Consider the following 18,529-nt stretch of genomic DNA (forward strand, 5'->3'; position numbering starts at 1 on the left):
AGATAAAATCCGGGGCTTTTAGTTCCAGGTAAATAATATTTTACTGAGAAGAACAATAAAAGCTAATGCTCTCCAAAATAATAAAATGAAAGATGTATTGTTATAAATAATCTCAATACTTGAATGACAATAAATGGTCCACACTTTATTTTTAAGCACGTTTTTTCATGTGGGGAAAAGTTACAGACCTGGGAAAAATTATTGATCCCTGTCATGGAAAACCAAATACGCAAGTATTTTTTAAGTACCTACTGTGTGCTATGACAGGCATTGCAGGAAATATGAAGGTCCTTCAAAAACTTTGTGGAAAATGGAATTTAAAAATCCATGTATTTTTTGACTCAGAAAAGTTTTCAAATCTAGGCATAGTATTATCATAATATGAATATCTATGAACTTTCTAAAAATTTATTTACTTATTTTATTTATTTGAAAGGCAGAGAGAGAAAGAGAAACAAAGAGATGTCCCATCTGTTAGTTCACTCCCCAGAATCCCTGCAATAACCTGCACTGGACCAGCTGAAGCCAGGTGTCAGAAACTCCCATGGCAATGGTAAGGACCCAGCTACCTCAGCCATCACCTCTTCCCTCCCAGGGTGCGCATTAGCAGAAAGCAGATGAGTCAGGACTCAAACCCAGGCACTCCAATAGGGGATGTGGGCATCCCAAGCCATATCTCAATGCCCACATCAAATACCCAACCCTCCATGACCTTTTTGAAAACACATGGTACAAGTCTAAAATGGGAACCCAGGCTTAAAGTCCAATCCATCTGGGGAAATAACATAGAAATCCATGCTTTGGGAGCAGGGGGTGGAGGCAGCACTGTGGAACAGCGGGTAAAGCTGCTGTCTGTGATAATGCTGGCATCCCATATGGGCACTAGTTCGAAACCTGGCTGCTCCACTTCCAATTCAGCTCCCTGCTAATGGCCTGGGAAAGCAGCGGAGGATGGTGCAAGTGCTCCCACCCATGTGGGAGACCTGCAAGAAACTCCTGGCTTTGGCCTGCTGAGGCCATCTGAGGAGTCAACCAGCAAATGGAAGACCATTCTCTCTCTGTCTCTCCCTCCCTCTCTCTCTCTGTAACTCTGACTTTCAAATAAATAAACTCCCACATTTACAGCAGCTCAATTAACAACAGCTAAGATGTGGAATTAACCCAAACGTCCATCAGCAAATGACTGGATAAAGAAATGGTGGTACATACACACAACAGAGTACTACTCAGCCATTAAAGAAGAATGAAATCCTTTGTTTCACAACAGAATGGATCCAACTGGATGCCATTATACTTGGTGTAATAAGCCAGTCCCAAAAAGACAAATATCATATGTTTTCCCTGTTTTATGGTAACTAATATAAGGAGTACATAAAATGCAATGTATATCAGTGAAACTAACATCTTCAGATCTGATTTTTTTTATAGTCTTTGTCTATACTCCTGAAAAAAATAGTGTTTTTTTCTACTTAGTACTTGTTGAATTCTTTATTTAGTAGAAGGCTAAGCTTGTGATTATAAAGTAAACTGAAGTATGTCATTGCAAAAATTGAAAGAAAAATAAAAAAGGAAGGAGGGACGGTAGGGTGGGAAGTATCATTGTGTCCTTAAAACTGTGTATATGAAATGCATGAAATCTGTTCCCTTTACATAAATAAAGAAGGTTTTTAAAAAAAATCTGTTCTGGTTTCAAAAATAAAGAAATCCTCAAAGTCAAAGAGTAATCCCGGGGATAATTTCATAATTGTGGAATAATAATTTCACTAACATTAAGGGATTATGAAGATTATTTTTTAAAAGATAGCACCTCAGTCTGTCAGCACGTTAGTCACAACATCACATCATCTCATGGAATAAAATATATATATATATAAAGTGCAGCTTTAACAGGAGTCACTGTGCACTTACTCCTCATGTAGGATCTCTGTCCTTAATGTGCTGTACATTGTGATTTAATGCTATAACTAGTACTCAAACAGTATTTTTCCCTTTGTGTTTCTATGTGGGTGCAAACTGTTGAAATCTTCACTTAATATATGCAAAACTGATCTTCTGTATATAAAGAGAATTGAAAATAAATCTTGATGTGAATGGAAGGGGAGAGGGAGTGGGAAAGGGGAGGGTTGCGGGTGGGAGGGAAGTTATGGGGGGGGAGCCATAAAAAATAAAATAAATAAAAAAGTGCAGCTTTACTATGTAAGGGAGTAACAAACTGAAATCAAATCCTATTTGCAATTATGCATGGGGACCATGGGGACTTTAATCACATGTGATAGTCCTGGGTATCCTGTGAACTCTTATCCTTAAACCACAGCAGCTTTGGGTCAAGAGCAGATTATTCACTCTCAGGGGTTCATTCTTACAACAATTCCTTTACTACTGTTACCCTTTATAAAACATGCCCTATGTGTTGCAATATGTTATCTGCATATCAATACAGTTCATGATGTAGCTCTGGTGACTTGAAAGGTCACTCTGCTTTACTATGACATTGTTGCCTTAAAAATAAGAGAAAAGCTATGTTCCTTGGAGGGAAAATGTGTCACAAAGAGGCTGGAAATATCTACCTATGAATATGCACTGTATTCCTGGACTTGGACATGGTGTGCAGCAGAAAAGCCTGGCTTATTTATCTGTCCCTGCACTGGCTTTCTACAGACATTGTTTTTTTTTTTTCTGACAAAAATTAATCGCAATAAAGTTACATAAAATGTGCATCTCCCCAAAATGAACACATTTACTATCTGCAGCTGGAAAACATCAAGCTGTTGCAAAGGAACTGAGGAAAAGAGAAGCATTTTCATTGCACCTGTTCAACTTATTCCATTTCACAACACGGAAGCCAGGAACACAGTTTCCTACAAGTATGAGCCACTAGCAGGAAAACATCTTTGCTCCAAAATACCCATCTAAGATGATAACACCATGATGGACACAATGTCACCATCGAGTGAAGAAATGTTTACCAATGATAAACACAGCAGGAACTTACGTCCAGTGGCCCTTCACATAGATTTTTTTTTTCCTGGTCCACATCCTTACATTTAGGCTGAAGTCCTTTTGCCTCAAAGTGGTTTCTGAACCATCTGCTTTCTTAGTTCCCAGTGGACACTTTTCAATTATTTTCCTGGCACACTTGCAGCATGTCACACTCTTCCCGCAAGCCTGGCTCAAGACTCCTGGTGATTGGATGTCAGGGGTCTTTCGGTCCCTTCCCCAGTGACATACAGGAATTGCTTGTGGACTCGAGCTCAATCAGTGCTCCTATCACAGACCAGGCAGTGTGACCTGCTTTCCGCTGTGAGGTTGAGAAGATTCCGAGTCCATAAAGAACCAGAGCTTTCCTCAGCCACGTGGCGGAGGGAGTGCTCATTCTCAGGGGGTGCATCTGCCTGTCGCCGCCACACCGGAACACTGCAGATGTGTAAGCAGTGACTAACAGAACATGTATGCTATCCACCTGCATAAACTGTGCTTATCAAATTCTCTTGCTTTGTGTTAGGGCAGCCCACGATGAGACATGTTCACCTGTCCCATTGTTGAGAGACCATCCTCATTTCTCTCAAATTACACCTATCTGCGGTTCAGCTTCAGTCACAGCACAATCCGTGCGGGCACATGCCTTAACTCCTTGCACATCTCAGTTTTCTGAGATAGTCATCATATGCTTTTCAGAAAGTAAATTCTATATTGTAATCATTAAAGCAATAATACCGAGAACACTCTCTTCTACCTTGAACATCTATTAAGAACAAAACTACCAAAGAAAGACCTTTGCTTAGCAGCCAGTCTTCCTCCTTTGCAATTACCCAGACCTTTCCAGCTTTTGAAGTTCTAATCCTCAAGATCTCTTCCCAGTACACTAGCTCTCAAACAGTCCTCTTGCCAAAGAACTTAGGTAGTATGTTCATTTTAGACATCTAGGGGTGTAATCTTCCTCAACAAAATTCACTCTTTTCAACAGAATAGCTCATTTTTATCTCCCAGTATGGGCTGGAGTGTGTTAGATACTAAATACTCAAAAGTATTAAGAGGGGCTAGTGCTGTGGCGTAGCAGGTAAAGCCACCACCTGCAAAACCGACATCCCATGTGGGCAGAGTTCGAGTTACAGCTGTTCCACTTCTGATCCAGCTCCCTGCTAATGTACCTGGGAAAGCAGCAGAAGATGAACCAAGTGCTTGGGTCTCTGCACCCTCATGGAGACCCAGAAGAAGCTCCTGGCTCCTGGCTTCAGATCAGCCTAGCTCTGGCCTCTGCAGCCATTTGGGGAGTGAACCTATGGATGAAAAATCTCTCTTTCTCTCTCTCACTGTGCCTTTCAAATAAATAAACCTTTTAAAAATCATTAACAAAATTAATAATCAATAGAACAAATCAATCACTATTTAAAGTTTACAAATAATTTCCCCACATGAAGAGATTTTAAAGTGTTCATGGACAGATACAATTCAAATGTAAGTTTATTTTGGTGCAAAAAAAAATTGAAATCCATGGACAATTTTTTCATAATAGGTGTTTGCCATGAACATTTTGAAGATGCTTCATATATTTTTGCATGAGTTTATAAAGAATAACACTGTTTTATAAAGAATAACACTGAGGTTCTATGAAATTACTCCCAGTGATACTAGAGCTGGAAAAAAAGAAAAAAGGACCACAGTCCTTCGGAAGTTTCAAGGAAGGAGCACATGATACGCGGTGACCTAACACGGATGCTTTGTTGTGTTCTCCACTTGCTGCTTCAGAATGCTCTGCCCGACTGAATGAGCCGTTGAGACAGAGGCTACGCCCGGAACCTATGCTTTCTGTTCTGCAACCTGAAACCCCTGCTGCTACCCACACAGGGCCTATGGGAAAGACAGTGACAAAGAGTTGTCACTGTACTGAGAGCATTCTCCATTCCTACACGTTCATCCCACTCTGATTTTCTTTCTGGTGATGTTAATTCAGAGCTATGTGTGGAAGGAAAGGAGATACATCTCAAACAAAAGAAAACCACTGTGAAGAACTCAGGAGCCACCAGCAAAAGGATCGTGGTGGCTGGTGGAGCAGGCACTCAGAACTCTCTGATAAGGCCATAAACGGCGTGATGACCAAGCTGAACTGCTTGGGTCAGTGACAAGCTCAAAAGAAGTTGTAATTTAGGGATCACATGGAAACTGATGCTCAAGAGAATATTCCTGTTTCAGACACACACAGACCAAGAGGGGGAAAGGCCAGTCATAGTCTATCTGCAAGTTCTTTTCTGCAAGTTTGTGCCTTCATAAATTCCCCCCAAGAATGAGCACTGTGCCTGAAGACAGGATAGCTTGATAAATGCTAGAACTCACAGCAAGTTCAGCTCCCTTGCCCTCCTCTGCGCTTTGCAGACATTTGCTCTACACTGAAAGGAAATCACCTCCAAGTCCTGGGTTAGGAGATGAAAAGCTTGACAGAGTGTCTTTTGGGATCTTGAATAACACTGTAGGGTGAACTTTGTGACTGAGAAGCTAAGTCAGACTGAGCAAATCCTTTAGATTTTCTCTATCTTGAATCCATCATGTCTTCAACAGGGCTAAGATTTGAAGAAAGTTTATGAGTATTCTGTCATAAAATGCAGACTCACAATGCATGTACAAACACTAGAGAAGCTAAATATCTATAAAAATTCATGCAAGTAGCATCCCGTATTTTCTACTGCCAACTTTTGCCAGATTGATAGAGGAAGTCACTGTTCAAGGTTATCACATCAGCTTCTTAACCTTGTCATTTTTAGGGGAAAAATACACACAATGGCTATATTACAGAGTTTTAGCTACACCTAAATTGTGAATGGCTCCTAGATCTTCAAGATCAGAATATATAATTTGAATTTATTATTAAGGGGGCAGAGTCAGAAATGACTGGAAAATTAATTGAGGCCAATTCATAGCATTAGGGTAGGATTCCCAACATTAGATTAAATAGAACCCAACAAAGGTAAAGAACCATTCTCTCCAAGATGAGCGCCCCAAAAGAAAAAATGCCCCAGGAATGACAAAAGAAAAACTACAGCCAATAAGTCTATGAAAATTATGCAATATTAGCAATAATTAAGAATTGCAGGGGCTGGCATTGTGGTATAGTGGGTTAAGCCACCGCCTGTCACACCTGCATCTTATATGGGCACTGGTTCCAGACCCAGCTGCTCCACTTCCAATCCAGCTCCTTACTAGTGCACCTGAGAAAGTAGCAGAAGATGGCCCAAGCACTTGGACCCTGCACCCATGTAAGAGACCCAGAAAAAGCTCCAGATACTTGGCTTCCATCTGGCCCTGCTGCCGTTTTGGACGTGAACTGGCAGATGGAAGATCTTTGTCTATCTCTCCCTCTCTCTGTCTCTGTATAACTCTTTCAAATAAATAAAAATAAATCTTATAAAAAGAATTAAAATTAAGATAAAATTACATTTTACTTATCAAACAGGGAAAAGTTATCAAAATAATAACACTAAGTATTTGGTAAAGTCTGAGAAAACTGACACTCCTCAGACTGCTGGGAAGTTTACAAGTGAGTAGGTCTTTTCTACAGTGCAATATGAGAATGCATATCACAAACCTCAACACTGTACATCTCCTTTGATCCAGAAGACTTTACTTCTAAGAATTTATTCTAAATCATCAGAGATGTGCAATAGAAGGTTTACAGATTGAACCAAGAAAGCATTCTTTGTCATTCTGAAATCAAGAGAAGCAACTAAATGCCCAGTAATAAAAGACTGATGAAAAAGTATAGTTTCATTTATATACTTTCTTTTTAAAATTGAATCTTGTGTAGGGAAGCCATTAGGTGATCCTGAGGAAGAATTTTATCATAAAATGAGGTGTTTGTGATATATTAACTGGAAAAACTCAATAGAAAACATGTAAATTATTATATGAGTTTGGTAGGAAGGAACACCTATGCCCACAATAAATGTGGTTGCAGGTCACTGGAAGGATGTGTATCAAAACCACACATATGGCTCCTGGGCTTCTCTCTGAAGCCCATCATTTACTGCCATGGCCTTTCCATAGTCTCCATGTGTTCTACTGTCAATCTGAACAATAAAAATAACCAGGGGAAAACAGTGAATTTTACAGCTTTTCACAGTTGAGCATCTTTCAGACAGAACCATTTCTGCCCCTTCTCCTGCATGATCTATCTCCTGGATGCCCACACAAGTAAAGCCCTAAGCTGATTCCTCCTGCATCATCTTCATGTCCAGAGAGTAAAATGCCTCCGAGTTGAACTGTTGCCTCTCAACCTGTCTCTCCCCAGTGGGAACACATGAACCAATTCAAGGATCACAAATAAATGTGACCTTGCCATAACTGCTAAAAGTAGGTTCCATACTTTACCAAGCTACTTCCCAATTCTTGTTCCTTTGCTCATCCTGCAAGTAACTTTTCTCCACAGAAGGACTCAGAATGCATAGTCTAAAACATTCATCAGTGCATCTTGAAGGCTTTGTCTTTTAAGGATATAAAATTATGCTAAGGAACCAAGTATGCCAGAAAACACTGAGATAATGACCTCTCTCTGGCTGACCCATGAAAGGGACTGCATAAGGTGCACGGCTTGTACAGTCTGTACTCTGCCGATCGTCAGTCTCTTCATTAATTATGACTCTCTGCCTTCAAGGCATGGGCTGGACTTGCCACAGACAGGAAGCTGAAGGCTTCCCAATGACACCCATCCATGAGCACAGTTAATTTTACATGCAGCACTCAGCAAGTCTGAGGAATCCCTTAAGGCATAATCATCAATGGGAAAATGACAGCAGCTTCCCATCACAAAAAGTCTCCAGTGAAAAACAAGTTTCCACCTCATGAAAAAACTGGCATAAATAAATGATTCCAGGAACTATGATTTCAGAGGCTGCAAAAGTGGCTGGCAGGACAATGGAGAGTTATAAGGAGAATTGGGGGTGGGAGGAAAGGAAGAAGAACCAGGAGCCCAGAGCTGCAAGGCATGAGTGGGTCCTAGTCCTCAATGAGGATGCCACAGAGATGCAGAGATAAAGCTCCTTTGCAAGATCACAGTTACAAGAGAAGTAGCACTAAGGGGCAAAACTTCGCATTGTGTTTTCCCAAGATAATACCTGGAAGATAAAATAATTTACTTAAAACACAAAAACATGAGTAGACCTTAAACACTGCACAGTATTGTGGTTTTATGCTGTCTCTAATATCAATCTTCAGAAACAGTACCATTTGTCTGAGTGAATTCCCAATTCTATTCAATTCTCTCCCATGGAGATAGATACATGACATATAGTATCTACTGATTCTGGCACCTAATCATTGTGCTGAAGTGTTATATAACTCACACATAAAAGTATGTCTTTCCAGATACACCACGTTTTAAATTCATGATTTCTATCTATATTCTTTATACTATCTCCCTTAACTTCAATTATTATAGTATACAGACAGTAGGTACTTAATAAATATTTGGGTAGATAGGTAGATGGATGGATGGAAAGAGTGACAAAACACCTTGTAAAGCTACCTGGAAACTGCGACATATGCAATGAAAACCCATCAGGTGGTGTAGCTGTACATAGAACATTTCAATTTGTTAGGCTATGACATGACTTGCCTCACCAGAAATTGACAAATTTACACATTGGGTTTCAGTCACTAAAGTCTAAACATCTGAAATTGGGCATTCATTTCCTTCATACCACAAGATAGTATGTGTAGAAACCATTCCTCCCAATAAAGATGATACCATGATACATACTTAGTTTTTAGACACACTCCCCTACAAGGCTCAAATTATAGAGCTGCTTGAAGATTTAGTATGCATGTGCGCATGTGTGTAGGGGTGTGTGTGTGTGTGTGTGTGTGTGTGCATGCAAGAGAGAGAGAATATTGAGGAAGAGAAGAGAAAACACTCATGTGATGTGATCATACCACAAAGAAGGAGGAAAAAAAAGTAACTTGAGACCTGGTATCTGAAGGAGGTATATTCAGGTTGGCTGCATTCATAGCCCTCTGTAAGCTAGGACTGATCTGGTTGCATGCTGTAGAGACCTGGCTTGCTGGAGGTGAAATGGGTCCCAGTCGCTGAACCATCATGGGACTGCTGGTGACCACTAGATTGTTGCAGCTGCCTTTTCCAATGGACTTGCACTGAGGCCCAAAGCCAAGAGCCCCTAAAAACAAATGAATCAGGTTAGCTTCCATGCCCCTTACATCAGAAATCAGTTCATATACACATGTGCACACTTCTAGCAGGACCCATCTTTAGAGACAGTCCTTGGGTCTTGTAGGTTTGATTTTTTTTTTAGTATTAGTGATACCATCAAGCTTTCTCTAATTCTAGTGAAAAAGCCATAATGTTACAATAGGAATCTTTCCATAATCACCACTCATAGATAATGCATGTGCTTGCATTGTACTCCTTCTATACAGAAGTGTTCAATTATAATAAGAAGAGCTGTATTTTATAATATCCTTACCTAAACAGTTAAGATGATAAGTGGTTGGTACTTTCTATATCAAACTCAAGTTTTTCCTAGAATGGCTAATATCTTGAATCACTCAGCAGGGAAAGTTGACACAGCTGAAAAAACCTGTTTAACTGGTTCATTTCATTCCAAATCTGGACTTTCAAAAAATCTCTTTAAAGGACACAGTCTGGCTGCATCTCCCTGATATGGGTTTTTTCCTCTCTATTCCCCAACAATCATCATACGATATCTACCCCATTTAAAAACTGAGGATGAGATAGTCACAAACAAAACACTCGTGCAGTAAGAAGCACTGTAATCAACTTGGACACTGATTTTTCATTTGCAGTAGTAACAATCATTCAATGTAGTAAAATTTGGTACATACCCAAAGTGGAAAGAAAATAAGTACAAACCCACAAGAATCTGTCGTTATGGAAAAGTGAAAAGCAAAGAGGAGAAAGACAAACATTGCCATGACTCATTTATAAAAAATAATAATAGTTGACTCATTCTAGACATTCTTTTTATGTGCAAGTGCTTTTTCAAACATTTTTTGCCAACAACCTGATCAAGTCTCAGTAACTGTACACTCTGTTCCCACTCCTAACAATTATAATCTCAGTTTTTAATAAATTAGGTCTAAAATTTTCTCACCAAATTTTCCATCTTTTTCATATAGTTGAGATCAAAGAAGGTAGAAACAGAAATTTTTTCTTGGAGGGTATAATTTCCTTTTCTTTTCCCAATTTTTAAATAAATAGCAAAAAACCCTTTACTTTGTCATCTTTTATATTATCTCCGAAGGGTCCCCCAAAACCAAAGGACATTGGAGTCATCCTCAGGTTCTCACGGATGCAAGTGCACAATGCTGGGAGAGTCAGAGCACCCTCAGCTGGCAGGAACCTGGCTCAGATCCAGCCTTTTGGGAAACTAAAACCCAAGTGGTAACGGACATGCCCAAGGTCACGGAGGGATTTCGTGACAGCAGAAACTGAATGCACCAGGGTATATTTTCATGACATCTGTGGGCTTAAGTTGGGTTCCAAGTTTCTTCCATGGAAACTTTCCAAAATCATCAGCTCTAACAGAAATTTCTGATTTTTTTTTCAGACATACAAACCAGAAACTCCCTTCCACCACTCCCAATGCAGCTTATCCATGATCCATCTTCTTGTACCTTGAAAGATCAGTGTACAGATACTCTGTCTTCATAATTCATAAAGCATTGTACCATTGGGGCTTTGCCTTCATGCTGACAGCAGTGCATACATTTTTATGTAACGCATCATACATTAAGATCTTGATAAATTCCAAAGCCCAAGGCATTTGCATTTCAAACTCTCATTTTACCTGGGAAAAAGGCAATGTGATGGGCTTGTAGCCTAGTCTAGGAAGTTAGACACCTGCATTACTTCCCCAAGTCCCAGTGCTACCAGCCATGGTACTAAAAGTAACATCTGACATCAAGTACTCTGCCAAATAGCAAGTCCTGTATTCATCTAAGGAACTCAATCATTTCATCCTGACTCTTCTTCAATAAAAAAGGTATTGATGAAGGGCACACATTGTGGTGTGGGAGTTAAGCAACCACTTTAGATGCCAGCATCCTATATCACAGTGCCAGTTTGAGTCCTGGCTCCCCCACTTCTGATTCAGCTCCCTGCTAATGTGCCTGGGAAGCAGCACATAATGGTTCAAGTACACAGGTCCCTGCCACACACAGGAGAGACCCAGATGGAGCTCTGGGTTCCCAGCTTTGACCCAGCCCAGGACTGGCTGTTGTAGGCATTTGGGGAGTAAACCAACAGAATCACCATATCTCTTTCTCTTTTGCTCTCTCTCACTCTGGCTTTGAATAGATGCAAATAATTTTAAAAAATTGAAAAATATGTATTAATATTTACCCCTAAATCAAAGACATATTAGCAGCTAGAACAGCACATTCAAGAAATATTAATTGATGGCAAAGTATTTCAACACTTTGTTTAATCAAATCTAAAATGCCATATACCATAAGGCGTACCATTATTTTGTCAACTAAGCATGTGCATGGTGTCCAGATTTCAGAGATGTTGTGATGTGAAAAGGCACACACCTTTAAATCAATAAATACCAACATACTTCTGAAACATTTCTGTTAACCCTTGCCTAGTTCATGCTCTTTTCTCTGTCTGGAATGGCCGCCTCTACCTAGGGAGCATCTCTGCATCTTTCAAAGGCCCACCACTCTTTCAGACCTCCCTCCCTCGCAAGCAACTGTGCAGATCTGACCATTCCTCCTTCATTCCCCTACAGTAGCCACCACAGCACAGCTGCCTCAGCAGCTCTCACGCTTCAGAGGACTGAACTGCTGTCATGCAACCCGACCTCCTGTCTATAATACTTTATTGCTTTTTGAAGACCAAACCCTGGTTGAAGGCATCTCTGCTTCATTAGCACCTAGCCCAGGGCATAGTATACAGGGCACAATAAAATCTGTCCAATGAAGCTAAGAACAAATCAAACTAAAAGACAATTACATGCTGGCGCCACAGCTCACTAGGCTAATCCTCCACCTTGTGGTGCCGGCACACCGGGTTCCAGTCCCGGTCGGGGCACCGGATTCTGTCCCGGTTGCCCCTCTTCCAGGCCAGCTCTCTGCTGTGGCCCGGGAGTGCAGTGGAAGATGGCCCAAGTGCTTGGGCCTTGCACCCCATGGGAGACCAGGAGAAGCACCTGGCTCCTGCCATCGGATCAGCGCGGTGTGCCGGCCGCAGCGTGCCAGCCGCGGCAGCCATTGGAGGGTGAACCAACGGCAAAAGGAAGACCTTTCTCTCTGTCTCTCTCTCACACTGTCCACTCTGCCTGTCAAAAAAAAAGACAATTACAGGGAGTGGGCCTTTAGCCTAGCAGTTAAGACACCCACCTTCCATATGAGAGTACCCAGGTTTATTTACCAGCTCTGGTTCCTGACTCCACCTTCTTGCTATTGCAGACCCTGTGAGGCAGCAATGATGGCTCAAGTAATTGGACTCCTGACATCCACACAGGAGACCTAGATTGCATTCCTGCCTCCTGGCTCCCTGCTTCAGCCTTGGCCAATGTGGGCATCTGGAGCATGAACCATCACATGGGAGCTCTCCACCAACTCTCTCTCTCCCTTTTTTTTTCCTCTCTCTCTCTCACTATCTGTCCTTCCCGGTGTCTGTCTCTCTCTGCCTCTTAAATTAAAAAAGGGAGAGCTATAAGTGAAAATTAAATACTGACAAATTATTTCCACTGAACCTATCCTGATTTTCTTTTTTAAAAAACAGTGCTATTTTTCTTTCTTTTTTAATGGTCTTTCAGTATTTTAATGAAAATATCTATGTCAAAATGCATCTGCATCCAATACACATAACCCATTGAATATGCTTGGCTTCACCTATGCTAAGCAATCTCAGAACATTTACATTAGCCAACATTTGGACAAAATCTTCTAACAAAAAGCCTATTTTATAACATAGTGTTAAATATCTCATTTAATTGACTGAGTAAAGACAAGGCTGTTTTCCAACCAAAAGCTTCAGCCAAGTCAACCCTTTGCTGCTTCTCCACAGTTTTGCTACCTAGATTGAATGGATGATGAAGCCAGTGGGAGCAGTAATGAGGAACTCTTCTTCCTAGGGCAGAATTTCACAAGTCAAGGATTATCTGTGTAACCCTCTACTCTGGATTCACACACTGAAATTAATCTGTTATTCTTTAAGAAAGAAACATTAATCCTTTTCTCCCCAACATCTCCATGATTTCTTATTATATTACCTCCTACTCCCAAATTCACTGGTCAACTTTAACCTATCTAACCATGGCAGAAGGACAGCTTCTAACAGTTACTCAGGACGATGGCCTTGAAGCATAAGAATGAACAGTTAGTTTCTTGGGAAATGTATGAGGATGTTTTGGAAAACAGTAGCACATCTCATCAGTGGGAGCAAGCGACAGTTGGACGGTGAGCCACTGTGCTCAATGCAACCTCCTCTCTTTTACTTTCCCAAATTCCAAACCTGAATACCTCCACACTAGTCAGAATTATACCTGCTTTGGAGCTCGGGCCCCATAGCCAACATGCCCGTGGAATGCATATGCTGTACTTAATATCTGTGTGTCTTATCTCTATGTCTGTGTCTTCTCATCTGTAACATAAGGAGAAAATTAACAGCACCATACAACCGCTGTGCATTAGTACTGACAACACACATAAGGGACTCAGCACTTTGTCCAGCACACGGTAGGTGTTCCACAGAAGCTAGCGGCTGCTGTTATTACTATAATTATTGCTCTTCTCTAAGAAAAAGTAGTTCTTCATAATTCCATGCATAAAACAAGATCATAAATGCTGTTTAGTTCTCTGTCCATTTCCAGTGATCTTTCTGCTTTGAGCTTAGAGCCAACTTTTTTAAAACCAGGTGTAATCACAGACAGATGAAAAGTTTTCAGTTGGCCAAGTCTGAATGTTCCTGGCTTGTCGCTCTCTGAAAACAAACTGTACAGCTTTTCTGACTACCAGATGTGCCAACTACTTGTGCACTGATTTTCGTTTTGAAATACTGCTTATTTTTAGAGACAACACGGTGTGTTTTTAAAAAATGTATTTATTGCTCAGATAAGGATCCAAGTGGAGGGCATTCTCAATACCTCCTATGACATTCCAGCCAAAGTCACTGTGTGCTGGCCCAGCATGAGTGCTCTGCATTTTCGCATTTCTGAATCAAGAGGTCATCTTCACAGGGGCATGATTTTAATTAACATCTTCATTAGTTAAAAGGGTTCTCTTGAAGGTAAAGAGTTTATTGTGTCGCAGTCATCACCATGGGAGCTGCATCTTTCAGAACTAGAAGCTCTTCTAAAAACGACATGGGTGACATGGAACAACAAACATGGAAATATCGCGGGAGGAAGAGAGACGAGTATCCAACGTGCTTCTGGTTCTTACTGTTCACTCAACTGAGCTTATCAAATGCCAGCCATGACCTAGGAGGCCCACAGAGACAGTGGTGAGCAAGAGGGACCTCTGCCCATGGAGCCTAAGCCACACACGCACACATCACACCAATCATGTCTTAGGATGAGCTGATTCCTGCTCCAAGTGGGGTCCTCTGAAATGGCTTTCTTAGTAGGTCAGAAATGATGGTGCAAGAGCAACTTCACCGTTACAGAAACAGAAATGTGCACACCACCATCTGAGTCATGCTTCCTGCCCTTGCTAGAGGCCCATAGGGATCCTAAGCCTCAGAGTCCTATTCTAAAATGAGGACTTAATAGTGACTAACTCAGAGAGCTGTACTGAGGATGAAAAGCATTTAATGTGTGCCTCACCACTCTAAGTAGCAAGGTTTTCTTCTCAACTCTTTCCTTTAAAACCCACCAAAAAATTTGCAAGAATACTACAAGGAGTCTCAATTTTATCTAATCTATAAGCTTATTATTTATATTGTTATTAATTTTGAATCATTTAAGAGTAAGTCACAGATTTCATGTCCTTCATCTCTAAAATCCATAATCATGACATAATCAACAAATTCAAGATATCTATGGGATCAGGTTTGGCACAATGTTTAAGATGCTCCTTGGGACTTCCACATCCTTTATCAGAGTGCCTGGGTTCAAAGTCCCACCTCTACTCCTGATTCCAGATTCTCACTAATACACACCCTAGGGGGCACCAGATGATGGCTCAAGCAGTCAAGTCCCTGCCACCTACATGGGAGATCTGATTTCAGTTCCTATCTCCTAGCTTCATTCTGGCCCAGCCTCAGCGGCTGTGGGCATTTAAGAAATGAACCAACAGGTGTGAAAGCTTTCTCTCTCTCTCTCAAACTTTCAAACAAATTAATTTAAAAAATTTAAGACATTTAGCACAATAATATAATGCTAGTAAGTAATATGCTGTCTAAATTACCAATAATATCCTTTAAAGCAAATTTTTTCCTATCCAGGATAGTGCTTTGCAAAAAAAGTTTTGGAAACTCATGCTTGGGTGGATCTTCAAGAATGAGTTAGTAAATTACTGGATACCAGCGCACTGAAGGCAGATGGAGATAGGGAAAAGTCAGAGGAAGAAAGGACATGAGTTAATAGCACACAGAACAATAGCTAATCGCATAGGTTTTCATTCTAGCTCCACCACTAAATGACTGGCTGTGTAACCTTGGGCAATTTACTTAAGCTCTCTGCGTCTTAGCAGCCTGATATCAAAAACGGCGTTAACACTAGAAGTTACCTCTCTCAGTAGTATAGAGGATTAAAAGATCTAGCACTCATACATGTGATATACATTAGGGTACAGATTTAACACACACATAGGTGAATTGCAGTGAATTACAGTGCTCGTCGCTGGTGTCTTTCTGGCACCGCTTTCAGCATGCTTCTCTGGGTGACAGGAAACCACATGCCAACTCACTTACCCACACCCTCACATACACTTGAGGGAGACCCAGCTTTCAGGCGGCTCTCTCTCCTCACCGCATTTCATCCTTCTCTCCACTGACAGTTTTTAGAAAAGGCTGATTCTTTCAACGGAAGGTGCCAATGGCTAGTCCAACACCTTCAGGGCGTTCTAATGCACAGGAACACTATAATGGGAAATTTGAGAATTTCAAAGCTTGGCAAGAAAGAACAGGAGATTCCCTGAACCTCTTACTCATACGCTGTTAATGGGCAAATCTGTATTTTCTAAGCCTGACCCTTTTTTCCTTGTGAGCGCACAGCTAACACCCAACTGAAACAGAGTTGAAAGTCAATTAATATTATTTGCAAATGAAGTTTCTGGAACTTTGAGTTCAAATTTTCCCACTATTTCTAGTTCTAAGCATCTTAATGCTTCTAACTGGCAAGGTTTCCTTTAACAAACCCAAATAAATGCCTAATCTAAAATATATATCTTTATTTTTTTTTAACTTTTATTTAATGAATATAAATTTCCAAAGTACGATTTATGGGTTACAATGGCTTCACCCCATACCGTCCCTCCCACCCACAGCCCTCCCCTTTCCCACTCCCTCTCCCCTTCCATTCACATCAAGATTCATTTTCGATTATCTTAATATACAGAAGATCAGCTTAGTATACATTAAGTAAGGATTTCAACAGTTTGCTCCCACACAGAAACATAAAGTGAGGAATAATAGATGATTTTTTTAAAATGATGATGAAATCAGATCAGACCTATTGTCATGTTTAATCCCAGTGAAAGTCAAGTTGGGAGTTGATAATTTTTTTTTTTTTTTTACAGAGGATCAGTTTAGTATGCATTAAGATTTCAACAGTTTGCACCCCCATAGAAACACAAAGTGAAATATATTGTTTGAGTACTCGTTATAGCATTAAATCTCAATACACAGCACATTAAGGACAGAGATCCTACATGAGGAGTAAGTGCACAGTGACTCCTGTTGTTGACTTTACCAATTGACACTCCTGTCTATGGCATCAGTAATCTCCCTATGCTCCAGTCATGAGTTCCCAAGGCTATGGAAGCCCTCTGAGTTCTCCGATTCTTATCTTGTTTAGACAAGGTCATAGTCAAAGTGGAGGTTCTCTCCTCCCTTCAGAGAAAGGTACCTCCTTCTTTGAAGACCTGTTCTTTCCACTGAGATCTCACTCACAGAGATCTTTTGCCAGAGTGTCTTGGCTTTCCATGCCTGAAATACTCTCATGGGCTTTTCAGCCAGATCCGAATGCCTTTAGGGCTGATTCTGAGGCCAGAGTGCTATTTAGGACATCTGCCATTCTATGAGTCTGCTGGGTATCTCACTTCCCATGTTGGATCACTCTCCCCTTTATTTATTCTATGGGTTAGTGTTAGGAGGTACTAGACTTGTTTATGTGCTCCCTTTGACTCTTAGTCCTTTCATTATGATCAATTGTGAACTGAAATTGATCACTTGGAATTGTGAGATGGCATTGGTACATGCCACCTCGATGGGATTTAATTCGAATCCTCTGGTATATTTCTAACTCCACCGTTTGAGGTAAGTCAGCTTGAGCATGTCCCAAATTGCACATCTCTTCCCTCTCTTATTCCCACTCTTATATTTAACAGCAGTCACTTTTCAGTTAAGTTTCAACACTTAAGAATAACTGTGTTAAAATATATATCTTTATAATATAAACATATAATCTTAATAAGTCTTTGTAAATATTAATCTTCATAAATTTAAATATACAACCTTAACATGATCTTTTTTCGAGATTTATTTTCATTTATTTGAAAGGAAGAGTTAAAGAGAAAGAGGTCTTCAATCTGCTGGTTCACTCCCCACATGGCCACAATGGCTGGGACTGGGCCAGGCCCAAGTCAGGAGCCAGAAGCTTCTTCAGGGTCTTCCATGTGAGTGGCAGGGGCTCAAGCACTTGGGGCATCCTCAGCTGCTCTCACAGGCACATTAGCAGGGAACTGGATGGGAAATAGAGCAGCTGGGAGTTGAACTGGCACCTATATTGGATGCCAGCAATGCAGTTGGCAGACAACCTGCTAAGGCACAACGCTGGCCCCTCAATAACATAAATTAAACCATAATGGCAGGGATAATTCTATAATCATTTGCATACCCATTCCTAGCTCTTCATTTTCTTTTTTCCCATTTGAAATACTAATCCTACTTATACATTTATTTTTAATGGTTTTTTATTTTCACTGACACATTATCACTGTACCTATTTATGAAGTCTAGGATGATAATTTCATACATGTTTACAGTGTATAATGATCAAATAAGCATAATTACCATTTCCATTTCCTTAAACATTCACCATTCCTTCATTCTGAAAACCTTTGAACTCTTCCAGCTTTTTATAAAATACATAATAAACTGCAGCTTTTTATAAAATACATAATAAACTGTTGTAAATGATGGTCACAGTACTGTGATAGCATGCACTAGAATGTACGCCCTCTAACAGTATCTTGAAGCCACTATCCAGCCTCCCTCTATCTGTCCTGTTCCCTATCCTTCCCAGCCTCTAGTAACCACTGTTGTACTCTGTTCTTCTATGAAATCAATTTTTTTTTAAACTTTCACATATGAGTGAGAACTTGTAGTATTTGT

General features: G+C 40.5%; 1 protein-coding gene across 5 annotated transcripts in view; it reads right to left on the reverse strand.

Moving 5' to 3' along the window:
• GLIS3 (GLIS family zinc finger 3) overlaps positions 1-18,529 on the reverse strand; it is a 500,527-nt gene that overhangs the window by 333,928 nt on the left and 148,070 nt on the right. For 3 of the 5 annotated variants that reach the window (XM_070051535.2, XM_008255898.5, XM_070051524.2), the window contains one exon: positions 8,954-9,161. The exons of the other annotated variants lie outside the window; for them this stretch is intronic. In XM_070051535.2, the coding sequence (XP_069907636.2) occupies positions 8,954-9,161 (208 nt within the window). The remainder of the gene's footprint in view (positions 1-8,953; positions 9,162-18,529) is intronic. 5 annotated transcript variants of the gene reach the window in all.

Source organism: Oryctolagus cuniculus, chromosome 1 (genome assembly GCF_051225735.1).
Source record: "Oryctolagus cuniculus isolate XC-2025 breed Fujian yellow rabbit chromosome 1, ASM5122573v1, whole genome shotgun sequence".
Classification (NCBI taxonomy): Eukaryota; Metazoa; Chordata; class Mammalia; order Lagomorpha; family Leporidae; genus Oryctolagus; species Oryctolagus cuniculus.